Source organism: Natator depressus, chromosome 14, assembly GCF_965152275.1.
Source record: "Natator depressus isolate rNatDep1 chromosome 14, rNatDep2.hap1, whole genome shotgun sequence".
NCBI lineage: Eukaryota > Metazoa > Chordata > Testudines > Cheloniidae > Natator > Natator depressus.
In genome coordinates, this window is record NC_134247.1 from 22,703,643 (window position 1) to 22,727,056 (window position 23,414).

Here is a 23,414-nt window from a genome sequence, read left to right on the forward strand (position 1 = left end):
ATTTAAGAATGAAGTGGATAAGCTACTAACTAAAAGATGTAATCTCTCATTAAAATCTGATATCGTGGAGGACACAAGAGTACCTGATGCTATCTGTATCTTTCAAAAACTCAGCAGAGGTGATGCTGGAAACTACAGAGTGGTTGGTCTTACGTCTGTACTGGTAAACTCCTTAAAACAACAACATCACATGACAGGGACAACCAGAGTGGCTTTGATAAAGGAGAACCATACCTCTCCAATCTATTTCAATTCCTTGAGGGAGTCAACAAAACAGTGGGAAAAGAAGAACTAGTCAATATTATTTATTTCGGATTTCAAACAGTCTTTTACAAAGTCCCTCACAAGAGTCTGCTATTGTTGATATTATTATTATTAATTACCTGCTATTAATTACTATTAATCACCAAAGAGTCATTGAGTGAGGAATAAAGTTCTGTGAAAGTTTAGAAACTGGCTAAGAGACAGAAAACAGTAGGAATGCATGATTTGGTTGGTCACTTTTCAACATGGAAAGAAATTAACAGTGAGGTGCTTCAGTCTACATGGTCTTGTGTTGCTTGTATTGTATTTATTATTGAACTGGGTGAGAAGGGAGATTGCAAAGTTTGCAGATGACTCAAATTTATTTTGGTCAGTCAAGACTAGAGACGACTGTGAAGAACCTCCAAGAGGCCTAATCACCAAGCTAGGTGAATGGGCAACATAATGGCAGATGAAACTCAATGTGAAAGCAAATGCATTATTGGAAAGAACACAGTGAACTACTCACACATACTGAAGGGTTTTAAATTAAGCATAACCACACAGGAAAAAGATCTAGGAGTCACTGAGGACTGTTCAGTGAAAAACATCTGGCTGATGTATAGTGGAGGTCAGAAAAGCAAACCAAATATTAGGTAGTATTACAAAAGGGACAGTGACTAAAAATGAATATAGTATCATACTATCATCTAAATCAATGGAATGTCCTACCTGGAATACTGTGTTCATCTCAAAAAAGCAGGAATGGAGGCAGCCAACCAAATCAATAAAAGGCATAGAAAGGTTTCCACACAAGGCGAGATGGAAAAGATTAGGATTGTTTAGTGAGAAGATGAGTAAAACACTATTGAGGAATGGCAAATAATGTACAGAATATGGAAGGTCAATCAAAATCCAAGAATAAGGGGGCATTCAATGAAATTAAAAGGCAACGTATTTTAAATGATAAAACAAAACACTTCTTTTGTGCTGCACATAATTAACTTGTGAAACTCACTGCTACAAGACATTATGGCAAAGGCCCAACAGCAGGATTAGATTAAGAACATCTGCAGTTGCACTAGCTAGGATTAAAATATATACTTGGGATATACAAACCTCCTGTTTCAGGACACAAGCCAACTACTAATTGCCTGGCGATTGGAAGAAATTTCCCCCACAGGCATGGGTAATTGCAAAATTGTCTGTTGTGAGGTTTTATATCTTCCTCTGATCCAATACTGGCCACCACTATAGACATGATTCTGTATTTAGACAGATCACTGGTCTGACTGAGTATAGGCATTATTTTGTCTTTATGCTTCAACTGAGATTAGAATGGAGTTTTCAGGCTTTCGAATAAAAAACTCAAAGCAAAACTCAGGGCTGTGAATGAGAGAGTGAGAAAGAAAGAGAGCTATTCCCTTGAAAAGTTTTAGAACTTGTTAGGATCTGTCTGGCTTGTGGCAGGTCACCAAGCAGCCATTACATGTCACAGGTATTCTCAGCTGCTAATGTCCAAACGCATGTGTGTTGAAAGAAAACAGGAGGACAAATTTCCAGGGTTCTCTCTTGTCAAGTGTGACATTTTGGGAGAGTGAAAGGACTTCACATTTTTTGAGAATTAGCATCTTCCTGTGTTAAAGGAACTTGTTTCTTTGCAAATGTGCTGAGAACAATACAAAGCCCATTTCAATGGATACAAGACGACTTGATTTCCTGGTATGTGTTGGATTTCTTCATGTTGCACCATATCTGCAATGATAACTTCACAGCTTTCAGACCTTCCAGTTCCAGACGTAAAACCCCGGGTTTCGAATGACATGTTCTGTGCTTTGTGATGAGCAGTAAAATGTCAAATTAAATACTGAACTGAGCCCAGAGAAATATCTATTCCTTTGCAGTGGGTAGTGAGTAAGGGCCCAATTCAGGAAAGTATCCTGTTTCAGGAAACCACTTAAGCACATGCTTAACTTTACATATGTGCTTAAGCGCCATTTAAATCAATTTTTCTAAATGTTTGTTTTGTGGGAAATTTTGAAATTTTGGCTTTTTGTTCCAATTCAGAATGAAAACAAATTTTGAAATGTCAGACTATCCCGTGGATCAGAAAGTCTGGTTTCCCATGAGCTTTATCTGGAACGGCAGAAGAATTATTGAGATATTGGGTCCAATCCATCTGGTATATCATATTTAGTAATTCACATATCAGTAAAGCCTCATTCTACTAAATTCACCTGGTTGGGGACTGAAGGTCCATGAAACCACTGAGATCTGCATGATTTCCACCGAAAGCCATGATAAGGTAAATGTTCATCTGAAACTTGACCCCAGCCTCAAAATTCAGCCACCCATTTTCCAGAAGATTCTGAACCTTGGTAAATGATTTGGTGAATTGCTTTTGGCTTTTAGGTTTGCAGTAAAATCCCAGAACAGGAAAGTGTCACATTGTTTGGAGATTCAGGGACATTTCACCCAGATCAAACATCCACACAGTTTCACTTTGAACACTAGACACATTCAAGATGGTGCAAAGAAATATGATTTACAATACCCTAGCTGGACTCTTGCACCTCCAGGGTGATTCACCTTTCGGGAAGCAGACAGCTCTCCCTTAGGATTTCCAGCAAAGGCGGATTATGTTGTGGAGAGAACTCCGTGGAAGCTGGCTGCCCATGGGAATGCACCAATCCGTCACATCCCTTGGCAACCCTGGCCACATCCCTCCCCAACCAGATCTGTTCACTGCAGGGGGGAGACTTCAGCAAATGTCATAGCAGCTTCAGTGTGTTGACTCTGAACACTAATGATGACTATTTAACTACCAACATTGTTAACTAATTTACTGCTGATCATTTTAGCAGAAGAATTCAGCTACATTACCCCTGCAAAGGAATATCTATTTCCTTGAGTTTAGTACAGTATCATCTGGGCTCCTTTCCGCATCGCTTAGGAGATCCCAAGGTTTCTGGCCAACAGAAATACTAAGTCACTTCCTTATCAGGTAAAATCAAATAGTTCCTTTCCACTTCAAAGCGTACCTGCTACTGTGCTGTGTATCAATGCCCTAATTTCCTGTTTATGGAACTAGAGCTCAGGGCAGCATTGTTAGTGGCCTTATACCAATTTATTTATCACGTCACAACTCAGTCCTTGTACTGGGCATCTTCTCTGTGACATGCCACCAGGCAGGTTCCACAAAACCCCCACGGAACAGGAAATTAAATTAATCCAGAATAAGGATTTGAACAACTGTAATAAATCCAGTCTTTGGTCATTCATGGCATGCGCTAGCTTTGGAGATGCGAACAATGGGACAATTATTAGGGAGCTTGCAAACAAAGCCCATGCCCAACTGCCTACGAGCGATGATCATCATATTAAAGTCCCCACCCACAACAACCTGGCAACAATGATCTCCGTATTACTGACATTTTCAGTAATGAAGAGCTGAAAAAAATCTTCATTTTGTGCTGATCTCTATGGCCTGCTCCACACTTAAAAATTAGATCGACCAAACTATGTCACTCAGGCCTGTGAAAAATTTTGCGCCCTGTGCGACATAGTTAGGTTGACCGAACCCCTGGTGTAGACGTGGCTAGATCAATGGAAGAATTTTTCCATCAACCCAGCGACCACCTCTCAGAGACGTGGATTACCTACATAGATGGAAAAAGAACCTTCCGTCGATGTAGGAAGCATCTATACTAAGGGCTTGTCTATACTACCGCTAAAGTCGATGTAATTTACGTCACTCAGAGGTGTGAAAAAACCACCCCCCAAGCGACGTAAGTTACATCGACTTAAAGCAGTGTCTGCACGGCGCTATGTTGGTGGAAGATGCTCTCCAGCCGACACAGCTTCCGCCTCTCCTTGAGGTGGAGTAGTTATAGTGCGTCTTCATCACACGCGCTACATCGGTGCAGCTGCATTGATGCAGCGGTGCCAATGCAATGCAGTAGCGAAGACAAGCCCTATCTTGCTACAACAGCACAGCTGCTGCAACTTACCTGTACCGCTGTAGTGTAGACGTGACCTAAGTGCTTGCGTTCTGTTGCTGCTATCATGCAGCTGTTCCAAACACAGCACTTCACTCTCTTTGGCTTATTGATCAAAGCGTACTTGCTAAGCACAGAGGATGAGAAAACTCTGGCAACAGTACAGGGCAGACTGTGGAGAGCAGGGAGCTCCTCCAGTGCTGGAGAGAAAGGGAAGCAGGCCTGCAGAAATGTTCCGATCGGACCCACTACTTAAGTCATTTCTAGAGCTCATTGGGACTTTTCTGACAAAACATTTTTCATCAGAAAATGCCGGTTTGTTGAAACCGAAACAGTTCATGGACAAGGGTCAGTTTTGACCAATTTTTCAGCTCACAAACATTTTGGCAATAGTTTCAAACTTGTCAAAACATTTTGTTTCAACAAATGCACAACAAAAAATTCTGGTTTTCTAGTGTGAAATTTAAGCTAATTATAGTAAAAAAAAATAAAATGGTCAAAAATCAAAATGATGAAAGGGTTTGATTGGCCTGAACCATTCTTTTGTTCGTTTGTTTGCAAATATTTTTGAGGATTTCAACTTTTCATCTTGATTTGGGACCAGAAAATTTTTCGATATCTCAGTGTTTCATGGGACAAGAAAACCATTTCTTGCCTAGGTCTACTTTTTTCTCTCCCTTTTTCCTAGATATGCATGAAGTCCCAGGTTTTCAAAAGTGACTAGTGATTTGGGGTGCCCAACTTGACACCTGAGGGAGAACTGATTTTCAGAGGCAGGTGCTCAGCACTTTGTGAAAATCTGGTCTCCTTTATGGTGTTTCAAGTTGGCCCTTCAATATGTCTACACCCAAAATCACTAGTCATTTCTGAAAATCTGGGCCAGAACCTGCCTTTAACATTTCATTTTGTAATGTGTTCTTGATGAAAGAATTAAATATAAAGGCCACAATTTTCAAACCTGGGTGCCGGAAGTTTGGCTCCTAAATCTATTTTTAAGCACTGAATTAAAAATGGCCTGAGTTTCTGAAGCGCCAAGAACACACAATGCCTTTCGCAGTCTTTTGGATCTGCATGTGCCAAGCATGCTTAAAAAATCAGGTCTCTCTTATTTAGGAGCCTAAATACAGGTTTGGGAGCCCAACTTAAAATATATTTAAAAACATATATTAATTATATATTTAAATAGATTTCCCTTTATTTTCATGATTATGTGGGAGATTTTTTAACGTGCTTAGGGGAATGAGGAGCACAAGGCTCATATAAAGTCAGAGACATGCTCCTAAAGCCCTTAAGCAACATTGAAAATCTCTTCTTACATATGTAGGATGAAAGGCTGGTCCTACTGAAGTCAAATGCAAATCTCTCATTGACTTCAGTGGGGCCAGGATTTCCCCCAAAGTTTCTAGTGCAGTCCTTGTTCCTTTTGGAGGTGCTTTGGATGCAGAATATTAGTTTTATGTTAGCCCTGTAATTGTTCAGGTCCGTGTTTCTCAATCCTGTTTACCCATCCCTGGTCCTTCATTCCCCCCAAAAATGTCAGGGCTAGCTGTAAAGGGTATTTCTATTCAGTGCAAAGCAGCTTCCTCTAGATTTCTTCTCCACCATGGCTGTGCTCACGTGACTGTTGCTGTGCATCCTGCTGCTTTTATTTTGTTGAATGAAAAAAGCTCATTCCTGAAAGCCAAATGCCGATGCTATTACTGAGAGAGCATCTGTGGAAGAGCAGCCTGTCTGCGCTCCAGCAGGCAGGACACTCAAACACATGTGCCTTGCTGCTAGGCTGAGATATGATCAAAAAGCAGGGGGACTGGGAATACTTCTGATGTAACTGGGCACACTCCGACTTCGGAGATTTCACTAGGGAAGTCGACCGGACATGTCGGAGCAACATTCTGGGAACTGCACCGGAGGTCAGACATTGTTCCAGTGAGATACCGTCTTGTTTATGTCCAGATGTCTTCTCAGCCTTTTCGAAGGGATTTCAAAGGCCCCATCTTGTTCCTGGTCCTCCCCCTCCCCTAAGCTCTATCTGTTTTAAATTTGACACAAGGGATATAAGACAGTCTCAGAAATTTCTGAATCTTCAAGAGAGATGTCCCAGAAGAAAGGGAAGTGTTGCTGAAGAACACTGTGGAAAGACGGCTTTAAATATGGCATGGTCTTCTGGAGCAATACCTTGGTTTAGAAATTAACTCATTGCCTTGTACTCCCTCTCCCCCATAAAGAAACGAAACCTCAGAGCTCCAGGCCTGCATAGGGCGAAATCTGCAAAGCCAGAGTTCCAGAAAGAGCCTCCTCATCTGAAGAGTTAAAAGGGTTTAAAGGAAATAAAATTATACCAGGATGGAGGCTGGGTGGGAGCAGTATGTGAAATCACTGGTTCCCTGGAGCCTTAAGCCATCCACAGCTGAAGTGATTTCTGGCATCGATGTGACTTCACTGTGATGTTATCACACAAGCATAGACATGGGGTTTTTTTTGTTTTTTTTTTTGGTAATGAATTACTGGGCCAACTGGTGAGGATCTGGCGTTTAAGGTTGTGCAGCAGCAGGGAACTTGTGCAGCAGCAGGCAGATGCTTTCAGTCTGTGGTGTGCGTGGCAAAGAACATCACCCAGCTCATGTTCCTTCAAGGGGAAATGGCTTTTGCAAAGCCCTGGTCTCTGCCATTCCGCTCGCCCTATATGTATGACGTTCTCTGAACATACTGGCTCCAATTCAGAATAGCATTTAACTTTAAGCATGTGCTTAAGTGCCGTTCTGCATAGAGATGTTGTCCTGAACTGAGGCCAGGGAGAGAAGGAAGTCAGAGAGGAGCAGGATTCTGACCTAAGTTCAGTGAATTTGCAAAGGAACTTAGAACAAGCACTGACACAGGGACACCCCCAGGGTAAGAGATAGGGAGGATTAGTGTTCAGCGAAGAAAGAAAATACTGAAAGCTTTAGCTAAACAAAGATTAAAAATACAAAATGATGTCATGTTCTCTATGGTTCGTAGCAAACCTGGGGAGCAGATCTCAAACACACACCTTTCAACACAGCCACGCACTTCAGTGGAGACAGTGGGTCACTGTTGGTTGTGAAGAGAAAAGAGCCTGTGTAGTTTCCAGTATTTGCTTTTGTTTCTTGCTAATGATAAGGTGGATTATGTTTCATTAGAACCAGAACACATGCACCAAGGGGAGAACAAGATTGAGGTTTTCTCATGGGGTCTCATCTGGCTTGAAAGTATTAGAAAGCATCTAGGTAACTGTGCAGAGCAATAGAAATTCTTCACTGTAGCCCTGATTCAGCAAATCATCACTATTCAGCATAGCACATAAGCACCTGCTTAACTTTAAGCAAGTGCTTAAGTCCCATTAAAGCAAATACACTTAAAGTTGTGCATATTAAGTGCTGTGATGAACAGGTATGGGCTTTAAGTGTTTTGCTGAATTGGGACCAATACCTTCTCAATTGGTTAAAAATAACTTCAAAGCTCAATCATACTTAGTACTTTCATCTGAGGCTCTCAAAGTGCTTTACAAAAGGGGCATAAAAATGATCATCCCCACTTTACAGACACAGAACCTAAGGTGAAGTGACCTGCCCAATGCCAAATGGTTAGCCAGTGACACAACCCTCCCAAAGAGGGAGTTCATTTTACAATAAAACCTGCAGCAATGGTTTGGACAATGACTGTATAAAACGTATAGGAGTTATATTGTTATATAAGGAAACCTTCAATGGGATGGTCTGGCACTTCTGTAATTCAGTTCCTTCACTGAATTTGTTTTTCTGATGACAATATTTATAAATAAAACTATGACCTAGTGCTAGACGTTTGTAACCCTGTCAAAAACTAAATAACCTACTTGGCCACATGGAACTGGAATACCCAGACATAGACACTGCAGTGATGAGGGTGGTATAAACAGGTAGCTAGATTAGATAAAGTAAGTGCACACCATGGTGAATCTCAGGGAAGGTGTAACTAGGCTTGGCAGAATCCAATTTGTTATTTTTGTGTCATTTCAATGGATAATAGCAATGCTTATTTTGAAGCATTTTTAATTTTTTAATCTATTTAAGTTTTCACAGGTATGCGAAATTATGGGGGCAGATAATAACTATACAAGAACAGTAAATGCTGAGACTCTAAAAGTTAAAGTTACAACACAAAGTGACAATATCGCATATCAAAATACGCAAAGTAAATATCCTTCAATCAAATGGTAATGAGTTCTCAAGTAGCATTTTTCTTACTTTGCCTGTCAGTAAATTTTGGTGATTATCGATGGGAATAGTTTTTGTTGGTTGGTATAGGTACGGTAAAAATCAATGGTTACTGACATTTACTGATAACAGTCTAATTCTTCCAAACCTCGATGTAGAGCACTGTAGGAAAACAGGGTCTATGCTCTGCAGATCAACACTAGGGAAGTTTTGGGTCAGTTGACTGTAGTAACAGGAGTTCTTGGGAGACCTCATCAGAAGTTGTGCTGATCAAGCACCAGATCCAAGCTCATCCAAACACTGAGGACTGGGCTCATCTCTTGTCTTAATATCAGACTTAGATTCAGCTTCAAGGAGGAAGGGAAAGGAAAAAGGGAGAACTTTTATAACAGAGGGTGACTCTTTTGGGCCCAATTCTGTTTCAGGCACACAGGGTGACTCCCTCCAAAGGAAATGAGAGCTCCAGGCATGCATCTAAGGGCAGAATTTGTCCCTCTCCTCAACCTGCTGAGGCCAAAGCGTGGTGAAAATTCTGACAATGAAAGGCATCAGAACCAGAGCTGTGCAGGAAGCTGGGAGTAAGACAGAAGCAATTTCTTCAGCATATCTAAGTATTGCCTCTAGGTTCAGTTTCATGATGTAACATTTTGATGTCAGCAACTTGCAATCATAAAAGACAGATGACTAGAGATGGGTGATTTCTTGCCTAATTTTGCAGATGCAAAAAGGTTGCAGGTGAGACAGAATTATGGAGGTTAGTTAAGAATGGAGAAGACTGTGAGAACTCCTGACGGATCTAGACAAGCTAGGTGAGTAGGCAGCATGATATCTGATGGAATTCAGTGTTGGTTGATGTGATGCACCTTTGAACGAATAATTTGAACCACCTTACTTAGTTCTAGGTTAATTTAACAACTCTGGGGAAAGACCTGGGCATCAGTGTGACCATCTACATGGAAACCTCTGCTCAGCGTGAAGCTGCAGTCCAAAAAGTAAACAAAATGTTCGGATGAATAAGGAATGGGATGGCATAATACAGAAATATTATGATGCCATTATATAAATCAGTGGTTAGCTCTGACCTGGGGAACTCTGCTCTGTTCTGGTCATCCCATCTCAGAAAGGAAACAGAAGACAAAAAGGAGGTAACCAGAATGATAAGCGTCATGGAAAAACCAAGGTATCGATTGCAAAGACTGGGATTGTTTACTTTAAAGAGGAGATGACTAAGAAGGGACATAAGATATACAAAATACTGAATGGCACACAGAAAATAGGTCCAGCACGTCCATTCACCATTTCTCATAGTACAGGAACAAGGGCACATTCCATGACATTGGAAAGCGGCAAATTAAAAATCGATAAAAGGAAATTCTTCATCGCACAGTGAACAATTGTCCAGGGGAACTCATTGCCACAATATATCACCGAGGCCAAGAGCTTCACAGGATTCAAGAAAGGACTAGACATTTATAGGGCTAACAACAGTGTCCAGAGTTATAATAGTAAGGATTTAAAAAGCAAAACAAACAACTGAATAAAAAAGCAGGCTAAGGGTTCTGGAAGGGGGAAATAAACATTCCTGCTTCAGACCATCCTTTGAATGAGGATTAGGAGTGACTTTAACTGTGGACATGTTATTCCACAATTATCCACTCTGGATTTCCTTGAACTTTCCTCCAAATCAGCTGGCAGTGGCTACTGTTGAAGACAGGGTACTGGATTGGACGGACCTGTGGTGTGTTTCAGTCTGTCACTGCTGATGTTCCTGTGATTTGATAAGTATAAGATACCTATCCAGTCGTGTGCATTTCCTTATTGGCCCTGCGATCTGAGCCTTCTTCTGAGGTTTGACCAGCACTAAGCATCCAGTTGAGTGGAAAGGAGGTAAATCTGACTCTAAAACATGGGACAGTTAGGAACAGAGCTTAGGAACACAGGTGTTCCCATCGGATCATTGGTCCATCACATCTCGCATCCTACTTCTGGCAGTGGCAAATGTCTTTGTAGAAGAAAGCAAGAAGAAAACATGGGTGATGCTCCCTTTAAGTTGTGAAACAAAAGCATTGTACAGACAGCCCATGCAAAAGAGTGGTGCAGGATCAGAACAGAATCTTAACACTTAGCACAACCTTCAACAAAGTCCTCAGCTTTGTCTTGTTTTCTCTTCTCTTCTCTTTAATTTGTTCATTTGCCTTGTTATCTATTTCATACTCACCCTCTCCCCCTTTTCATATTTCCAGTCATTTTATAACAACAACAACAAAGGAGCTCAGTATCATTACCCCCATTTTACAGATGGGGAAACTGAGGCACAGAGACTTGTGCAAGCTTACTCAGAAGACCAGTGACAAAGCCAGGAATGGTCCCAATGGGCAAAACTCCCATTGATGTTCTGAGGAAAGGGCCAAAGTGAAACAACAGAGCTAGCTCTGGGCATTTGGTGGGGCTATGGGGCCCTCTCCCTCTTCTGACCAGGCGGCTTAGAGCCCAGAAGTGTCAAAGATGCTGCCCCTTTAATATCTGAAAGGCCCCTTAGGTGGTGTTAGTGCCTGCACCATATTTCCTGATACCAAGCAGGAGTTAGGATGGAATCACCCTGTTATTTAACCAAATGACAGCACAAGGCTTTTTTTAAAGCAAGCATGTTTATTTGCCATTAGGTGGTTCCCTCTTGATCTCAAGGACCCCACAGTCCTCATCTTTATGAAGCTGGCTCTGAACAAAGTTACTGGGATCCAGGCCTGGTGATTATCTCAGCAATAAATAACATGCTGGAGAACAAGTTTCTAGTAGCCTCTTTCACTTCACCTGCAGTGTCTGCCAGCGCATCCATTAGCAGCATACGTGTGTGCAACCTGGGGAAATCGTCACATGCACAGATACCAAACTGTGTGTGCAGATACAAACTGGGGAGTTCTGCACACACACACAGGTGGGAGTGCACACAGCAATCATGGAAATTACATGACAGTTGGCCCAATCTGTCTCCAAAAGGGAAACTTTCCCATTGTGCCTAGATGAGTGAAAGGCAGTAAATTCAGGAAGGATAGGGTCAAACTTTTTACACAGGGTGGGTAATAATCCTTCAGTGAAGATTTACAATTCTGCTCGAACTCTGTGTTGATACTGAGCTGAAATTGCAAGTTGGAGGGGGAAGATTCATTTTCTTAATGAAATTTTTAATCTTGCATTAGGCGATCTAGCCGTTTCTCCTACCTGTGCCAAATCTCACCCCTCTGCAATAGGTTTACATTGGCAACTTTAGCACAAGTGCATTCATGGTTCATATCACTTGTCATCTTTTCATCAAAACCATGTAAATCCTTTCCCCACAAAGTGCAGAACTGTTTTATGGGAATGCTATAAAACCCTACAGGTTCTCTGTTACAATATAATTACATTAGGACCGATAGTCTGGCAAATATCAGGACTGAATTTAATCAAAAGAGCTAATGGAATCTATTCTACTTATAATAGCTTATGACGGAATCGGTTTACATAGGCTGGAGATGTGGAATTTCACTTGCAACATCATTGAGAGGTGTGTCGGGGTGGGGGGGGAGAGTAAATCAAAGTAAGCATGAAGCTTTATTTCGGAGGAAAGACCAATTTTGATTCTATGGCTTAGGGCTTGATCCTGCTTCCACTGAAGTCAGGGAGAGGCGGGGACACAAATGTTTTAAAAAGATATTTGTAAAGGTTTTTGCCCAACTGTTTTTCACTCACAGTGTCAAGCATATTGGGATAAGTTCCTAGTTCAGCTGCCAGAATATAGGAGCATCCTATTCATTTAGGGCTGATCCAAAGCTCACTGGAATCAGCAGAAAGACGCCTATTGATTTCAATGGGCTTTGGATCAGCCCTATAGTCAGGCCTGCCAGCCAAGAGATACCGGGCTCACTCATGCAATCTGACCTCTAAACCTGAAAGACATGAAGGCCCCTTCCTGACCCACTTGCTTCTCTCATTTTGTCTGACCACCCACCATCAGAAGTAATAGGGCTGCTCCTTTTGCTTCCAGGCTCTGCCCTGGAGAGCTTGGCATAATCCCAACACTGCCACTTCATGCAATATCCCTTCTCAATCTGGCTCCAGTTCCCTTGCATGTGGTTTGCAGCCAAATTGCAATGTATGGCTGAGCAGGCTGCCAGTCTAGTAAAAAAGTTTTCCATGTGCCTTCATGCAATGTGCTGGCTGTTGCATGGGTCTGGGAAGCAGCTTCTGCATCCATTGAAATCTTTCTTTGTAAGAAGATAACAGGAAGGAAGCAAATGTACAGTAAATCAACATGAACATAAGAGCGTAATTCTTTAACAGGACACTATCAGGTTAAAAATCATCCTTACAAGCCCCAAACAAACACACGTTTCCTTACCTGCATTTCCAAGACCACAGTGGATTATTAAAACTGATTTTTTTTTAAAAGACTGCATTTTCATTATGCTCTTTGTTCTCTTTGTTCGCCTCCCCTCCCCCTCTTTAACAAAAGCTTCACTTAGTCTGGACAGGAGAACTACCTGGGTCATTTTTACTTTCTGTTTACAGCTCATTCACAATTTGATCCTCATACTCTTGCCAAATGTTGCAATGTTGGGAACCAAAACACAACAAGGGACCTATTTATGGGTTTTTTAACAAAATGTTTTAATTGAATTTAAAAAAACAAAACAAAAACCCACCATGCAGACATTTCTAAAAACCCTTTGGTAAAACCCATTTTGTAAAAACCCATTTTTGAGGACCCAACTGAGTATATGAAAGTGTCCTTTTAGAGAAGTGTCCTTTTGTTCATCCAGCGTTCTCTTTTACCTTGCCATTAGATATAAAATAAATCGAGAAATGCAATCCTGTTATAGTATGGAGTGAAAGATGAAAAACACATGTATGAGGAAAAGCAATTTAGCTAAATGTGTCTGTTAGGTTGAATTAATGAAGTTGAATTGTTACATACAAACATATCCAGCAGATCGTTTATCGAGCACGTGTTATAAGTTCACACCAGGCAACATATGCTTGCAAGAATGATTAAGTATGATGCATGCTTGCTTGACAGTTCTCTATCAATTTTATTTTCACAAGACACTGGTATTTTATTAAATGCATTCATTTAAATGTGTTAAACATAAAACATGAATGGAGCATTGCAATGGTTGAAAGAATCAAGTCTTATAGAGAAACATTATCTGCTCTATGAAATGAAACGTGAGTCATTTGTAAGGCTGATGGCAGATGCAACAGGGTGGTTAATTTCTTAATTTTAAATGCATTCAGTCCACATGAGATTCTGGGGGAGCCAAGCCCATCAACAGATGGTTTGGTGAGATGATAAATTAATATTGTTATCAATGGAGAAATGGCTGAAATTGTTAGATGATAGCTCTTTTTTAACAATTATTTTACCATTAAAAAAATATTTTATAATAGAGCCAAACTTCATAAAGAACAACAGTGGAAAACGAAAAGCCTCTGTATTGTAAAGAGCTCAAGAAAATGATGGTTCAAAGGAATTCCACTTTCTGCAGGAAACTTCATTTCATCTGCGTTTGTATAGGGCAATAGATTATACCAACAATAAACCATTCCAACTACTGTGAAATTGTGCTGAATAGCTGGAGAGTCGGGGGCTTCTCAATCATTAGCATATTTATTACGTACCTTTGTATCTATTAGCTCCAATAGCTGGGGTTTTGTTATAAACTATAGAGAGTGGGGAGAAGTATTCAAATTTGTTGAACTCTAATTTCAAGAGCAGGAGCTATTCAAGAACACGCCACATCAAGATAAACTCATTGCAAAGTGAATTTAGTAGAATTAATTAGGATTGCAAAGTGTTTTACAAAGGTGGGTAAGCATTATTCTCATGGGGAAACTGAGGCATGGAGGGGTTAAGTCACTGTCCAAAAAGACACTGAGTCATTGGCAGAGCTAGAACTAGGATCTCCTTAAACATAACCATGGGCTTTAACCACAAGACCATACTGCCTCCTTTAGGTGGAACTTCATTTTTGTGCCAAGAGATAGCACCTGGTGTATGTACCACCCTGGGGGTGCTGCATGGGACTTGTGCTGTCTCTTTTTACAGGGATGAATTGCACCTTTTGTGCCTGTGGAAAATGCTGGCTTGACAGGCATGGAGAATAGGTACCTCAGTGGCAACGGAAAACTACTCCATCAGTGAGCTTTAGGTAGGGGGACACCTCTGAGGGATAAAAAGATAAGGCCGTTTTCATGGCCATTCTATCCTATGCCCAACCAAATATAATGTTGGAGAAGGAAAAGTCAGCAGTAAAGAGCCACCCTCCCGTTCCCCTAGAACACTGATATCAGTGTATCAATAGCAGTCAGCACAACCCAGCACAGGGACTCTGGCCATTGCTGAAAGGCATAATGGAGGCAGCCTATTGATTTGGGCCAAATTTAAGGGACTCCAGGGTTGGAGGATGGGGAGGGGGAGGAGCATGGGTGTAAATTGCCATTTGGCTGACTGTAGTGAAGTGACTCTGAGCTGATGCTACATCAAAAGTCTTTCCTTCCAAGCAGCTGGGCTCACAAGAGCAGCCCATTACCTGCATAATGGAATCCAATCCTGCTATCACCAAAGTTGATGACAAAATGTCCATTGACTTCACTGGAAGCAGCATTGGATTTAGACCCTGAACACTGTGACATCTGGATTAGATGCACCTGGAAAACCCCCAGAGATCAGAAGGGTGCATTCTGCTTCCATCACATGCAGCCAGGAGGCTTGGCCCCCACTAGTAAAGCCAAGCCAAAATAGTTCCTTTCCACTCACTAAAGCTTTAGTGCTTTGGACTGAGCATTGGGCATAATATCCACCATGGGGAAAGGCAGCTAAGAGACTTAGGAACCTACGTTCCACTGGGATTTAGGTACTTTGGAAAATTTTATCCGGTTTCTTCCAGAGGTAATAAAAAAAGTTTTATGTTCCACCTGAAAAAAAAAGAACAAGTTAAAACGGCAACAGTCCCGGCTTCCAGAGAGAAACTTGCATTCCTTTGAGATCCAGTAACTGACAAAAAATGACAAGCCTGTGTTGGAAATAAAAGTAAGTTAGACATGAAGTTTGCAGCAGCACTAGCAGTAGCGGGTACCAATGGAATGCTCCCAAGAGTAAACAAACAGGAGCAGAATCATCGCTGTGACATAATCAGTAGCATGTAAGCAAATCACTGGGTATTTCAGGGGTAAGGCCATGTCACCAGCTAGTACCAGGCAATCATAGTGTAAACACCAAATTTGCAGGACTTTGCTGCCTATTGCAGGGTATTGAATGACTGTCAGGTTTTCCATAGTAAGCAGGGAGGTGTCGCCCCAAACACCACTCTTTTGGTAAAAATCCCATAGCCAGCTGCTCCAGCATACCAGGGGTTAAAGAGAATTATGTCTATTTCAGGTAAATTAGAGGGAGGATCAGGGCAACTGAAAGTGACCAGGCCAGGCTGATGGGTCAATATCTGAATCCTACTAGAAGCAGGTGTTTAGGGTGTGTGGAAGAGTGAGGGGTGAAGAGAGTGTGACACAGAGGCCCATTGGTGGTTCACTGTTCTGTGTTAACAACTCAGTGTGTTAGCAACACTGCACCTAGCACACTGTTGTCATGATATACACTCAAAGTGGCATGTAGTACATCACTGGAAAACAAATAACTCACTGATTATTGAGATTACTTTGTGATGTATGTACAGCGTGTGTACGAAGAATTATGGATATGGGCTAGAATGATGTTCTTAAAATGTATTTGGCGAGAAATGCACAGGGCCGGCTCTCGGTGTTTTGCCGCCCCAAGCAAAAAAAAAAAAAAGAAAAGGGTTGCCGGAATGCCGCCCCTGGAATTGTGCCACCCCAAGCATCTGCGTGTTTTGCTGGTGCCTAGAGCCGGTCCTGGCAATTCATAAGCCCGGTCTGCCCTAGACAAAGAGATGTGTGTTTGTTAGTCTAACCAGCCTGGTCATCAGGCAGAGACAATGGAAGTACATTTACATAAAGGGTAAACAAAGCCATCAACCTAACAAAAAGGTCTGTTTTCCATAGAAAATTTGGAGTTTTAATTGAAAAAATGAAAACCCAAGACTTTTCAGCCAAAAACCTGCGATTTTTGGCCAAAACTTTTCAGTTTTCAGTCACCGTTTTTCAATTTTTTCCACAAGAAGACAAAATTTTCCTGTGGAAAAGAAATACATTTTCCAACCATCCCTGCTAACTACCTATTGTCAGTTGGGTGTCTTTGTTTTCTGAACAGGGCATCTCACGCATGTAATTCATCTTCCTCCCACATGCTTGGCTGAGAGTTGAAACCAGGCCTGATTTTCATGGTTTTATCCTTCCTTACCCTGTATACACACAATTTAGAAAGGGCTGAGCAGGACTTGGGGTGCTGGGGATCCCAACCCAATGACAGTGAGAGTGCTAATGTGCAGCCACCACCTACACCTGGCTCGTACAAGGCGCACAGCCTAGAAAGTAGACAGCATTGCTAAGTACTTCATCTGCAGTGTCAGAATCCCACCTAAGCCCATGTATCCTCAGACATGCCCATTCTCCACCCACCTCCTGCCCCCTTTGACCATGAACTCTTAAGGGGCACCTCCCCAAGACTAACTGTTGCTCACTGTAACCTAAGTCACCCCCACCCATCGCCTCTGTTCATACGTACACAAAAGGACAGCTGCCTTCGCATTCTGCAGCAGGTTCCTGTCTCAGTATCGCCAAATAAAAATGGTTTGAAAAATCAATGAAAGGGCATTTGAGCAGGCCCAGATCGAATGACGACACAATGTCTGTGGAATTCCAGAGTACTAGAATTTCGGGGCTAACCCAACAGATCCTCCTACTCTCTCAAGGAACCCCTAGAGTTCTGGCTCGAGCCCAAATCACCTATGGCAGTTTCATTTCCAATGAAGGGGAAAATTAAAACGTCACATCAGAAAAATTAAATGATGATTGCCTGGTCTACTGAGCTGTAATAGATCCCCCTGCCTCCCTTTTTATTCTTATTTTGTCCAGAGGAACAAAGCTGTTGGTACATGGATTAAATGTTCTCTTTTCCTTTCTCTCCCTCATGCTTGTGACCTATGTTGTGTGTACGCAGATATATGGATTCGTAAGAGATATGACCTTTGTCCTCCCTGAAGCTAAGCTTGTTGAATGGAGCCCACTGTTTGCTGGTATGCACACCTGTGAGAAGGTGTGGGAGGCGGGGGACCAGAGCTTTGGTTTTTAATGTCAGAGATCCCTTTGCTGATCTGAATAACCGTAGCAATCCGTGAACACCTTTGTCTTTCTTCTCCTTTGGCTGCGTTTTCTTTTCCATGTCATTGTTTGTTCTTGCTTGCCTGGTCATACGTGTTTTGAATAGCTGCTCAAACCCACTGAATATTTGAGTGTGTATGTGTCTCTCTCTTAAGCTATGACAGGTGCAATAAAATACCCTTTTTCCCCCTAATGAGTGAGATTTGAGGGGGGTCACATTTGTCAGAAACAGTGTCTAAAGCTGCACAAGTCAAATTTTTGTCCATGCACATCAGGTAGTTGTGGCTTTGTACCATCTAAATGCTAGGCACAGCTTGGTATTTGGTTAAGATCTCTTTAAAATATGACCTAAAACATCTTCTTGAAACAGGCATTGCAAAATCTTTCATCCTCAGAGCAGAGATGCTTTTAAAAGATACCTTCAAACTCTGTTTCTAAATAGCCAGGGCTTGGTAGGTCTGGTGAGTATGGCTGTGGGGAATGAGGGGGTGAAGGAAGAGGTATTTTTGTGGTTTGGCCTTTGAGAGGGTGGAGTGGGACTAGGTTTACAACAGAAACAGCTATAGAGATAGACAGGAAGGGAGGGGTTGGGGGGGAGCGGTCCGTTCAGTATCCCAGCCATCACCTTAGGCACTCCTTCCCTGCGTACCTTTGCATGCTTTCCGATGGGTGATCGGCTTGGTCATGTCCCGGTAGTAGCCCTCTTTGCAGTAGTGGCAATGGCGGCCTGCTGTGTTGTGCCGGCAGTTAAGGCAGACCCCTCCGCTCTTGCGGCCTGAAAGCTTGTAGAGCTCCATGTTAAAGCGGCACCTCCGGGCATGAAGGTTGCAGTTACAAGCTGTGGGAAAGGAGACAAAAAGCAGAAAAGTTGCCACTTGTGGTACATGAGTCTCATGAACCAATGCAGAACTGTATCCTAGCCCCTTGATCCCCACTGACAGACTCAACCCCTGATCACGGGGAAACTGGATCTCAGCCAGGGACCAAATGTAGGCTACTGGCCATTACCACAGAGGCTGAGGAGGAGGAGGAAGCTGGACATTAGTAGGTCAAGCTGACTTCTATGAACAAGAATCAATCTGAAACGCCCTACAAATATGCAAAGGGACCAGATTTTTCTTTCAGACACTGATGAAAACAAGTCAGTGGTGTTGCTCCAGACTTACACAGCCTAAATTGTAAGCCCCTTGGGGCTGGGAGTGACGTTAACCATATGTTTATACAGCAGCTTGAACAATGGGACCCAGCCTGGTTGGCCCTCAATGCAACGTACATGTTAAATTTAAATGTAAAAAGACAGTTATTTGTTACATTCATGATCTTGCACTTGCACCTGAGACTGGGAGTGGAAATGCCAAAATACCATGGGAAGGACTGCTTTCCCAGCCTTCAGGGTAGCAAGCCACTGAATAAACCAGCTCCTGAGGGTATGTCTACCCTGCAATTAAAATCCTGCAGCTGGTTGGTGCCAGCTGACTCAGGCTTATGGGGCTGAGGCGACGGGGCTATTTAATTGCAGTGTAGATGTTTAGGACAAGCTGTGACCCTCTCACCTTGCAGGGTCCTAGATCCCAGGCTCCAGCACAAGCCGGAATATCTGCACCACAATTAAACAGCCCCTTAGCCCAAGCCACATGAGCCTGAGTCAGCTGGCACGGGCCAGATACAGGTTTTTAACTGTAGTGTAGACAGACCCTGAGAGATTTCCAATTGAGTATTGGAGACTCCTGAGGCAGGGAGAGTTTGGGGAAGCACATCAGCTTTGGAGGGGTCATCCCAACCATCTGAGGTTACACCCTCACTACGGGATAATAGCGTAGGAAGTGGGACCCCTGGGCCCTCCCCTCTTACAGTCCGTCAGATGGGCCGGAAGCAAGAGCCTGGATCTCAATGTGCTTGAATTTTGGATGCAGATTTGAACTTTGGGGGCGAGGCCCATGTCTAGTTAAAATGGTGGTGCCTGCCTTTTATAGGCTTCTGCCACTTGGGGTCAGAAACTTTTGTGACTGTCAGCTTCACGGGAGTAACAGTATAGCGCCATGTGAACCGTTATCATCTACCCTCTGATTTGCTCTTGAAGCGGCAATGCATTAGCTAGGGTTAAATATAGATCATCCTGCAGCCGGACAGACGTCTCCTGAGCCTGTGGAGTCCAGTTCACCAGTACGGAATTGTTCAGCACATTCCTAAGACTTGCCTCCCCCTCCCCAGTCTCTACCCCACTTTTAAAGTATCAGAAGCAAACTCTCCTTTCCCACCACACACACACGCTGCACAGGGTTAGGATAGGCTCAGTTTGAGTGCATTTTAAGGATTTGAAATAGTTCTATCAAACCTTCCCCGCTAACATTTCTAAAAAGGTTTGGATTCTGTAGCCGCACCATTTCCTGTGTGTCTAGATCACAACATTATAATGCAACCTCCCGCTCCTTCACACCAGCCGTTCTCAGCCTGCTGCAGGGATTGGGCCAACCTGACATTGTTAGTTAAATACCAAGCAGTCCTCTCTGTTGACAGTTACGCCATGATTGAACCTGCCAGGAGATGCCAGATCTCTCTGCCATATGCAACCTAATGTCAACATGGTGGCTATTTTTAACAAGGGCCAGTACAAAAGAAAACTAAGAAGAGAACATCAAAAGCTCAGCCCCTCCCCTGCCATTCCCCAGAGCTGTCAAGAGGCAGTTGCAAGACCTCTGTGCTTTGCAGAGTATTTTATAGCTTGTTTTCTTTTCCCTTTGCTTTTATTTGCCCTACAGCGCAGAACAATGCAGCAAAGCAATGCAAACCCACATCTGGGCCTCTCAGTTCTGCAAAGGGAAGGTGTCAGAGCTCTCCACTCGTCACCTTCCTTTAGAACAGAGACATCTTAATCCCATTCCTTCCTGTTTACCTCATGCTCCTTGCCCAAGACAAAGACTTGTGGTATTTGCTTAATTATCAAATTTCAGCCTAAAAATTACAGTGCGGCTCCATTTTATTTTTTCTAAGCAGTCACTGTTCTACTCCTGACTTGCAACCAATCTATCCCTACTGGGGAGCAAAATACCCTGCCTACCTAGAACAGCAGGGCAGAAAAGGCTTTCTGTGGTTTTGTTCTGTATTTTGTTTCATTCTCTCTGATGCTGTGAGGCTTGCTGGGGCTTGAACTAGCCCCCTCCAATCCCAAAGCAGCAGCTCTGCCCCGCAGCACTGAGATTATCTTTCAGGATATTCCCAGCCACTGGAATCCTTTAACACCAACCGGCTAGGAGAGTTCAACCCAAACATTCAGACTATCTCCTTAGCCGGGTTCATCTGCTAAAAGGGGTGCAACATCTGCCCTGCTAGGAACACAAGGACCTGTTGGTGTGGGGGAATTTCTGCTGGTAGGGTTTTGCTTGCACAACAGATGCATTCACAAATAGTGCAAGTGCAACTAACGAGGCTCTCATCTAGAGCAAAAATAGGATCGATGCATTCAGCATGTTCTGGATTTTTTTTCTTGCAATTTTTTTCTTTATACAGCTGAAACTACAGTAAGAGGACATGGGCCGGGGGGGTTACCCTTTTTGTGAGGGGAAAGCACTAAAGTGTTTCGTTTCCAATGTCTCCAAGCCCCAGGCCCGCTCCCCTGTGCTCTGCCATAGCCAGCCTTTCAGGTCCATCATGGCCCCCTCTCCTAAAGCAGGGGCAGGTGAATCTCCGCTCTCACTGCAAAGAAAAACTTTCTAGCCCTTTTCCCTGCAAAGGACCTTGGAAGAAGAAACTAACAGCGGAGACTGAAAGAAGCAAGCAGTTCAGACTCCCCGTCAGCAGCAGGAGACTAAAGGGCTTAAAGATCCACATGGCACATACACTCTCACTGCTCATAGAACATTTGAAGGTACCTCAGAGAACCCCTGGAGGGGACTCCATAGCCCCGCACAGCAGTGGGGAGGAACTGTTGCTGTTGGGGGCCAGCTCTGCATTTTGCCTTCCTCTCTCTCCCGGTTCTCTCTCATGTGCGCCAGTCTGAAAACCCTGCTCACTTCCATCTGCCTGGCCTCAGCCTTACCTTCAATGAAAGCACCAAGGTGCCAACCAGCCAGCCTACCCTTCCCAGCAAAATTCCCCTCCCCCCCGCCATGGCTCACACTACTGTTAGCTCCAGCAACGTACCAAATGGTCCCCTCCCTCCACCCACACACCAATAGCTTCCACAAGCTTTGTTTCTTGGTTCTCTCGCCCTCTCCACCTCCTTTATCTCCTCCCCTTCTCTTCTTGCTTCCCTCCTCTGTATGCCCAAACTGCTAAAGGATCTTCATTCCCCACAGCTCCATTTCTTGTACACAATACACCCCTGCGCTTAGAGCAAACTTCTGCATTGTTTCTCTTTTTTGGGCGGGGAGGGGGGGTTTGCACCAGGGTACACGTCTCCATCTATGTCCAGCTCAGATATAAAACTTGGGAACCCCTCCCGCACCCCCACTGTTCCTTTCTGAGCCTGGAGAAGAGGGGGAACCATGAACCATAACATTTAATTTTCCTGCCTCCTTATCCTTGCTGTGGAATGATCACTATGGAGTGTCGGGCAGTGCCAGCTCTGTGGGCTTTTTGTTGGGCCTGCAGCTCCATAATCGTTGTCCTATTTTATACTGCTGCAGACACCTACACACACACTTGTGCCTATTTATTCCTTCCCCTTCCGATGCACCTGTTTGCAGAAACCATGGCCTGTTAATCAGGCTGGCCATTGGAAGTGCGGCTAATACGGGCTCTAATTTCATGAGAAGACCGGATTTATTAGAAACTATTGTCTTCCAGCCTATTCCTGAATGCCCAGTCACTAAATACTCTGGCACTATGTTCAGCTGGCCATCGGCCAGGACTAACTGGTAATTACAGTAGTTAGCCTGCTGTGCTTTATGATGCCTTTTGGGAAAGGTTTGATCTGACCGAAAAATAGCCATGCCATTTCCCGCTTACAATAGCATGCAGGGAGGGTGGAATAATGGTGGCACATTGAATAAAGATGAATGCAAAGGAACTGAGGCCTAGATGGGCCTTTTGCAAGAGCCATGTTGGGGGATGTGGCTACACCACAGCAGTCCCCTGACACATCCCTAAAAGCATGGTTCATATCTTGAGGTGTAGATGGGGCTGGATCCATGCTTCAGCCTTGAGCAGAACAGAGCTGGAATAATTTGAAGATGGTTGGCTCCCATCTATACCTTGGTCATGAGCTATTTCAGGGAGTCTGTCATATCGGAACTGGGTCTCCCAAAACTTTATAGTTTATACATCATATATATTCATAAATTTTATATCCAAAAGAGATTTTCACTGTTTCCCTGTGTTGAGCCAAATAACTTGTGTGTGACTAAAGCATATTTTCCTGAAAGGCATCCAGTCGGCATGTGAAGACCTCAGGAGATAGAGAATCCACCACTTCCCTTAGGAGTTTGTTCCAATGGGGGGGTTAATCACCCTTTGGTATGTTATTTTTCATTTGTCTTTGCCTAGCTTTAATCTCCATCCATTGGTTCTTATTATACCTTTCTGTGCTTTATTACCTGCTGTTTTCTCTCTGTGAAGGTATTTGTACAACGTAATCAAGTCACCGCTCGATCTTCCTTAGCTGTGCCCTAAAAGGCTACCCAATCTTTCTCATGTTATCTCCCGACCTATGTAATTTCTTCCTTTATCAATAGGAATAATAATAATT

The 23,414-nt window shown here is 43.1% G+C and overlaps 2 protein-coding genes across 4 annotated transcripts in view; one reads left to right on the plus strand and one right to left on the minus strand.

The window, feature by feature from the left end:
• STX8 (syntaxin 8) overlaps nucleotides 1-23,414 on the plus strand; it is a 355,548-nt gene that overhangs the window by 276,741 nt on the left and 55,393 nt on the right. The window lies entirely within an intron of this gene.
• The window catches only part of NTN1 (netrin 1), a 200,932-nt gene that overhangs the window by 85,447 nt on the left and 92,071 nt on the right, over nucleotides 1-23,414 (minus strand). For all 3 annotated transcript variants that reach the window (XM_074972028.1, XM_074972026.1, XM_074972027.1), the window contains one exon: nucleotides 18,378-18,566. In XM_074972028.1, the coding sequence (XP_074828129.1) occupies nucleotides 18,378-18,566 (189 nt within the window). The remainder of the gene's footprint in view (nucleotides 1-18,377; nucleotides 18,567-23,414) is intronic.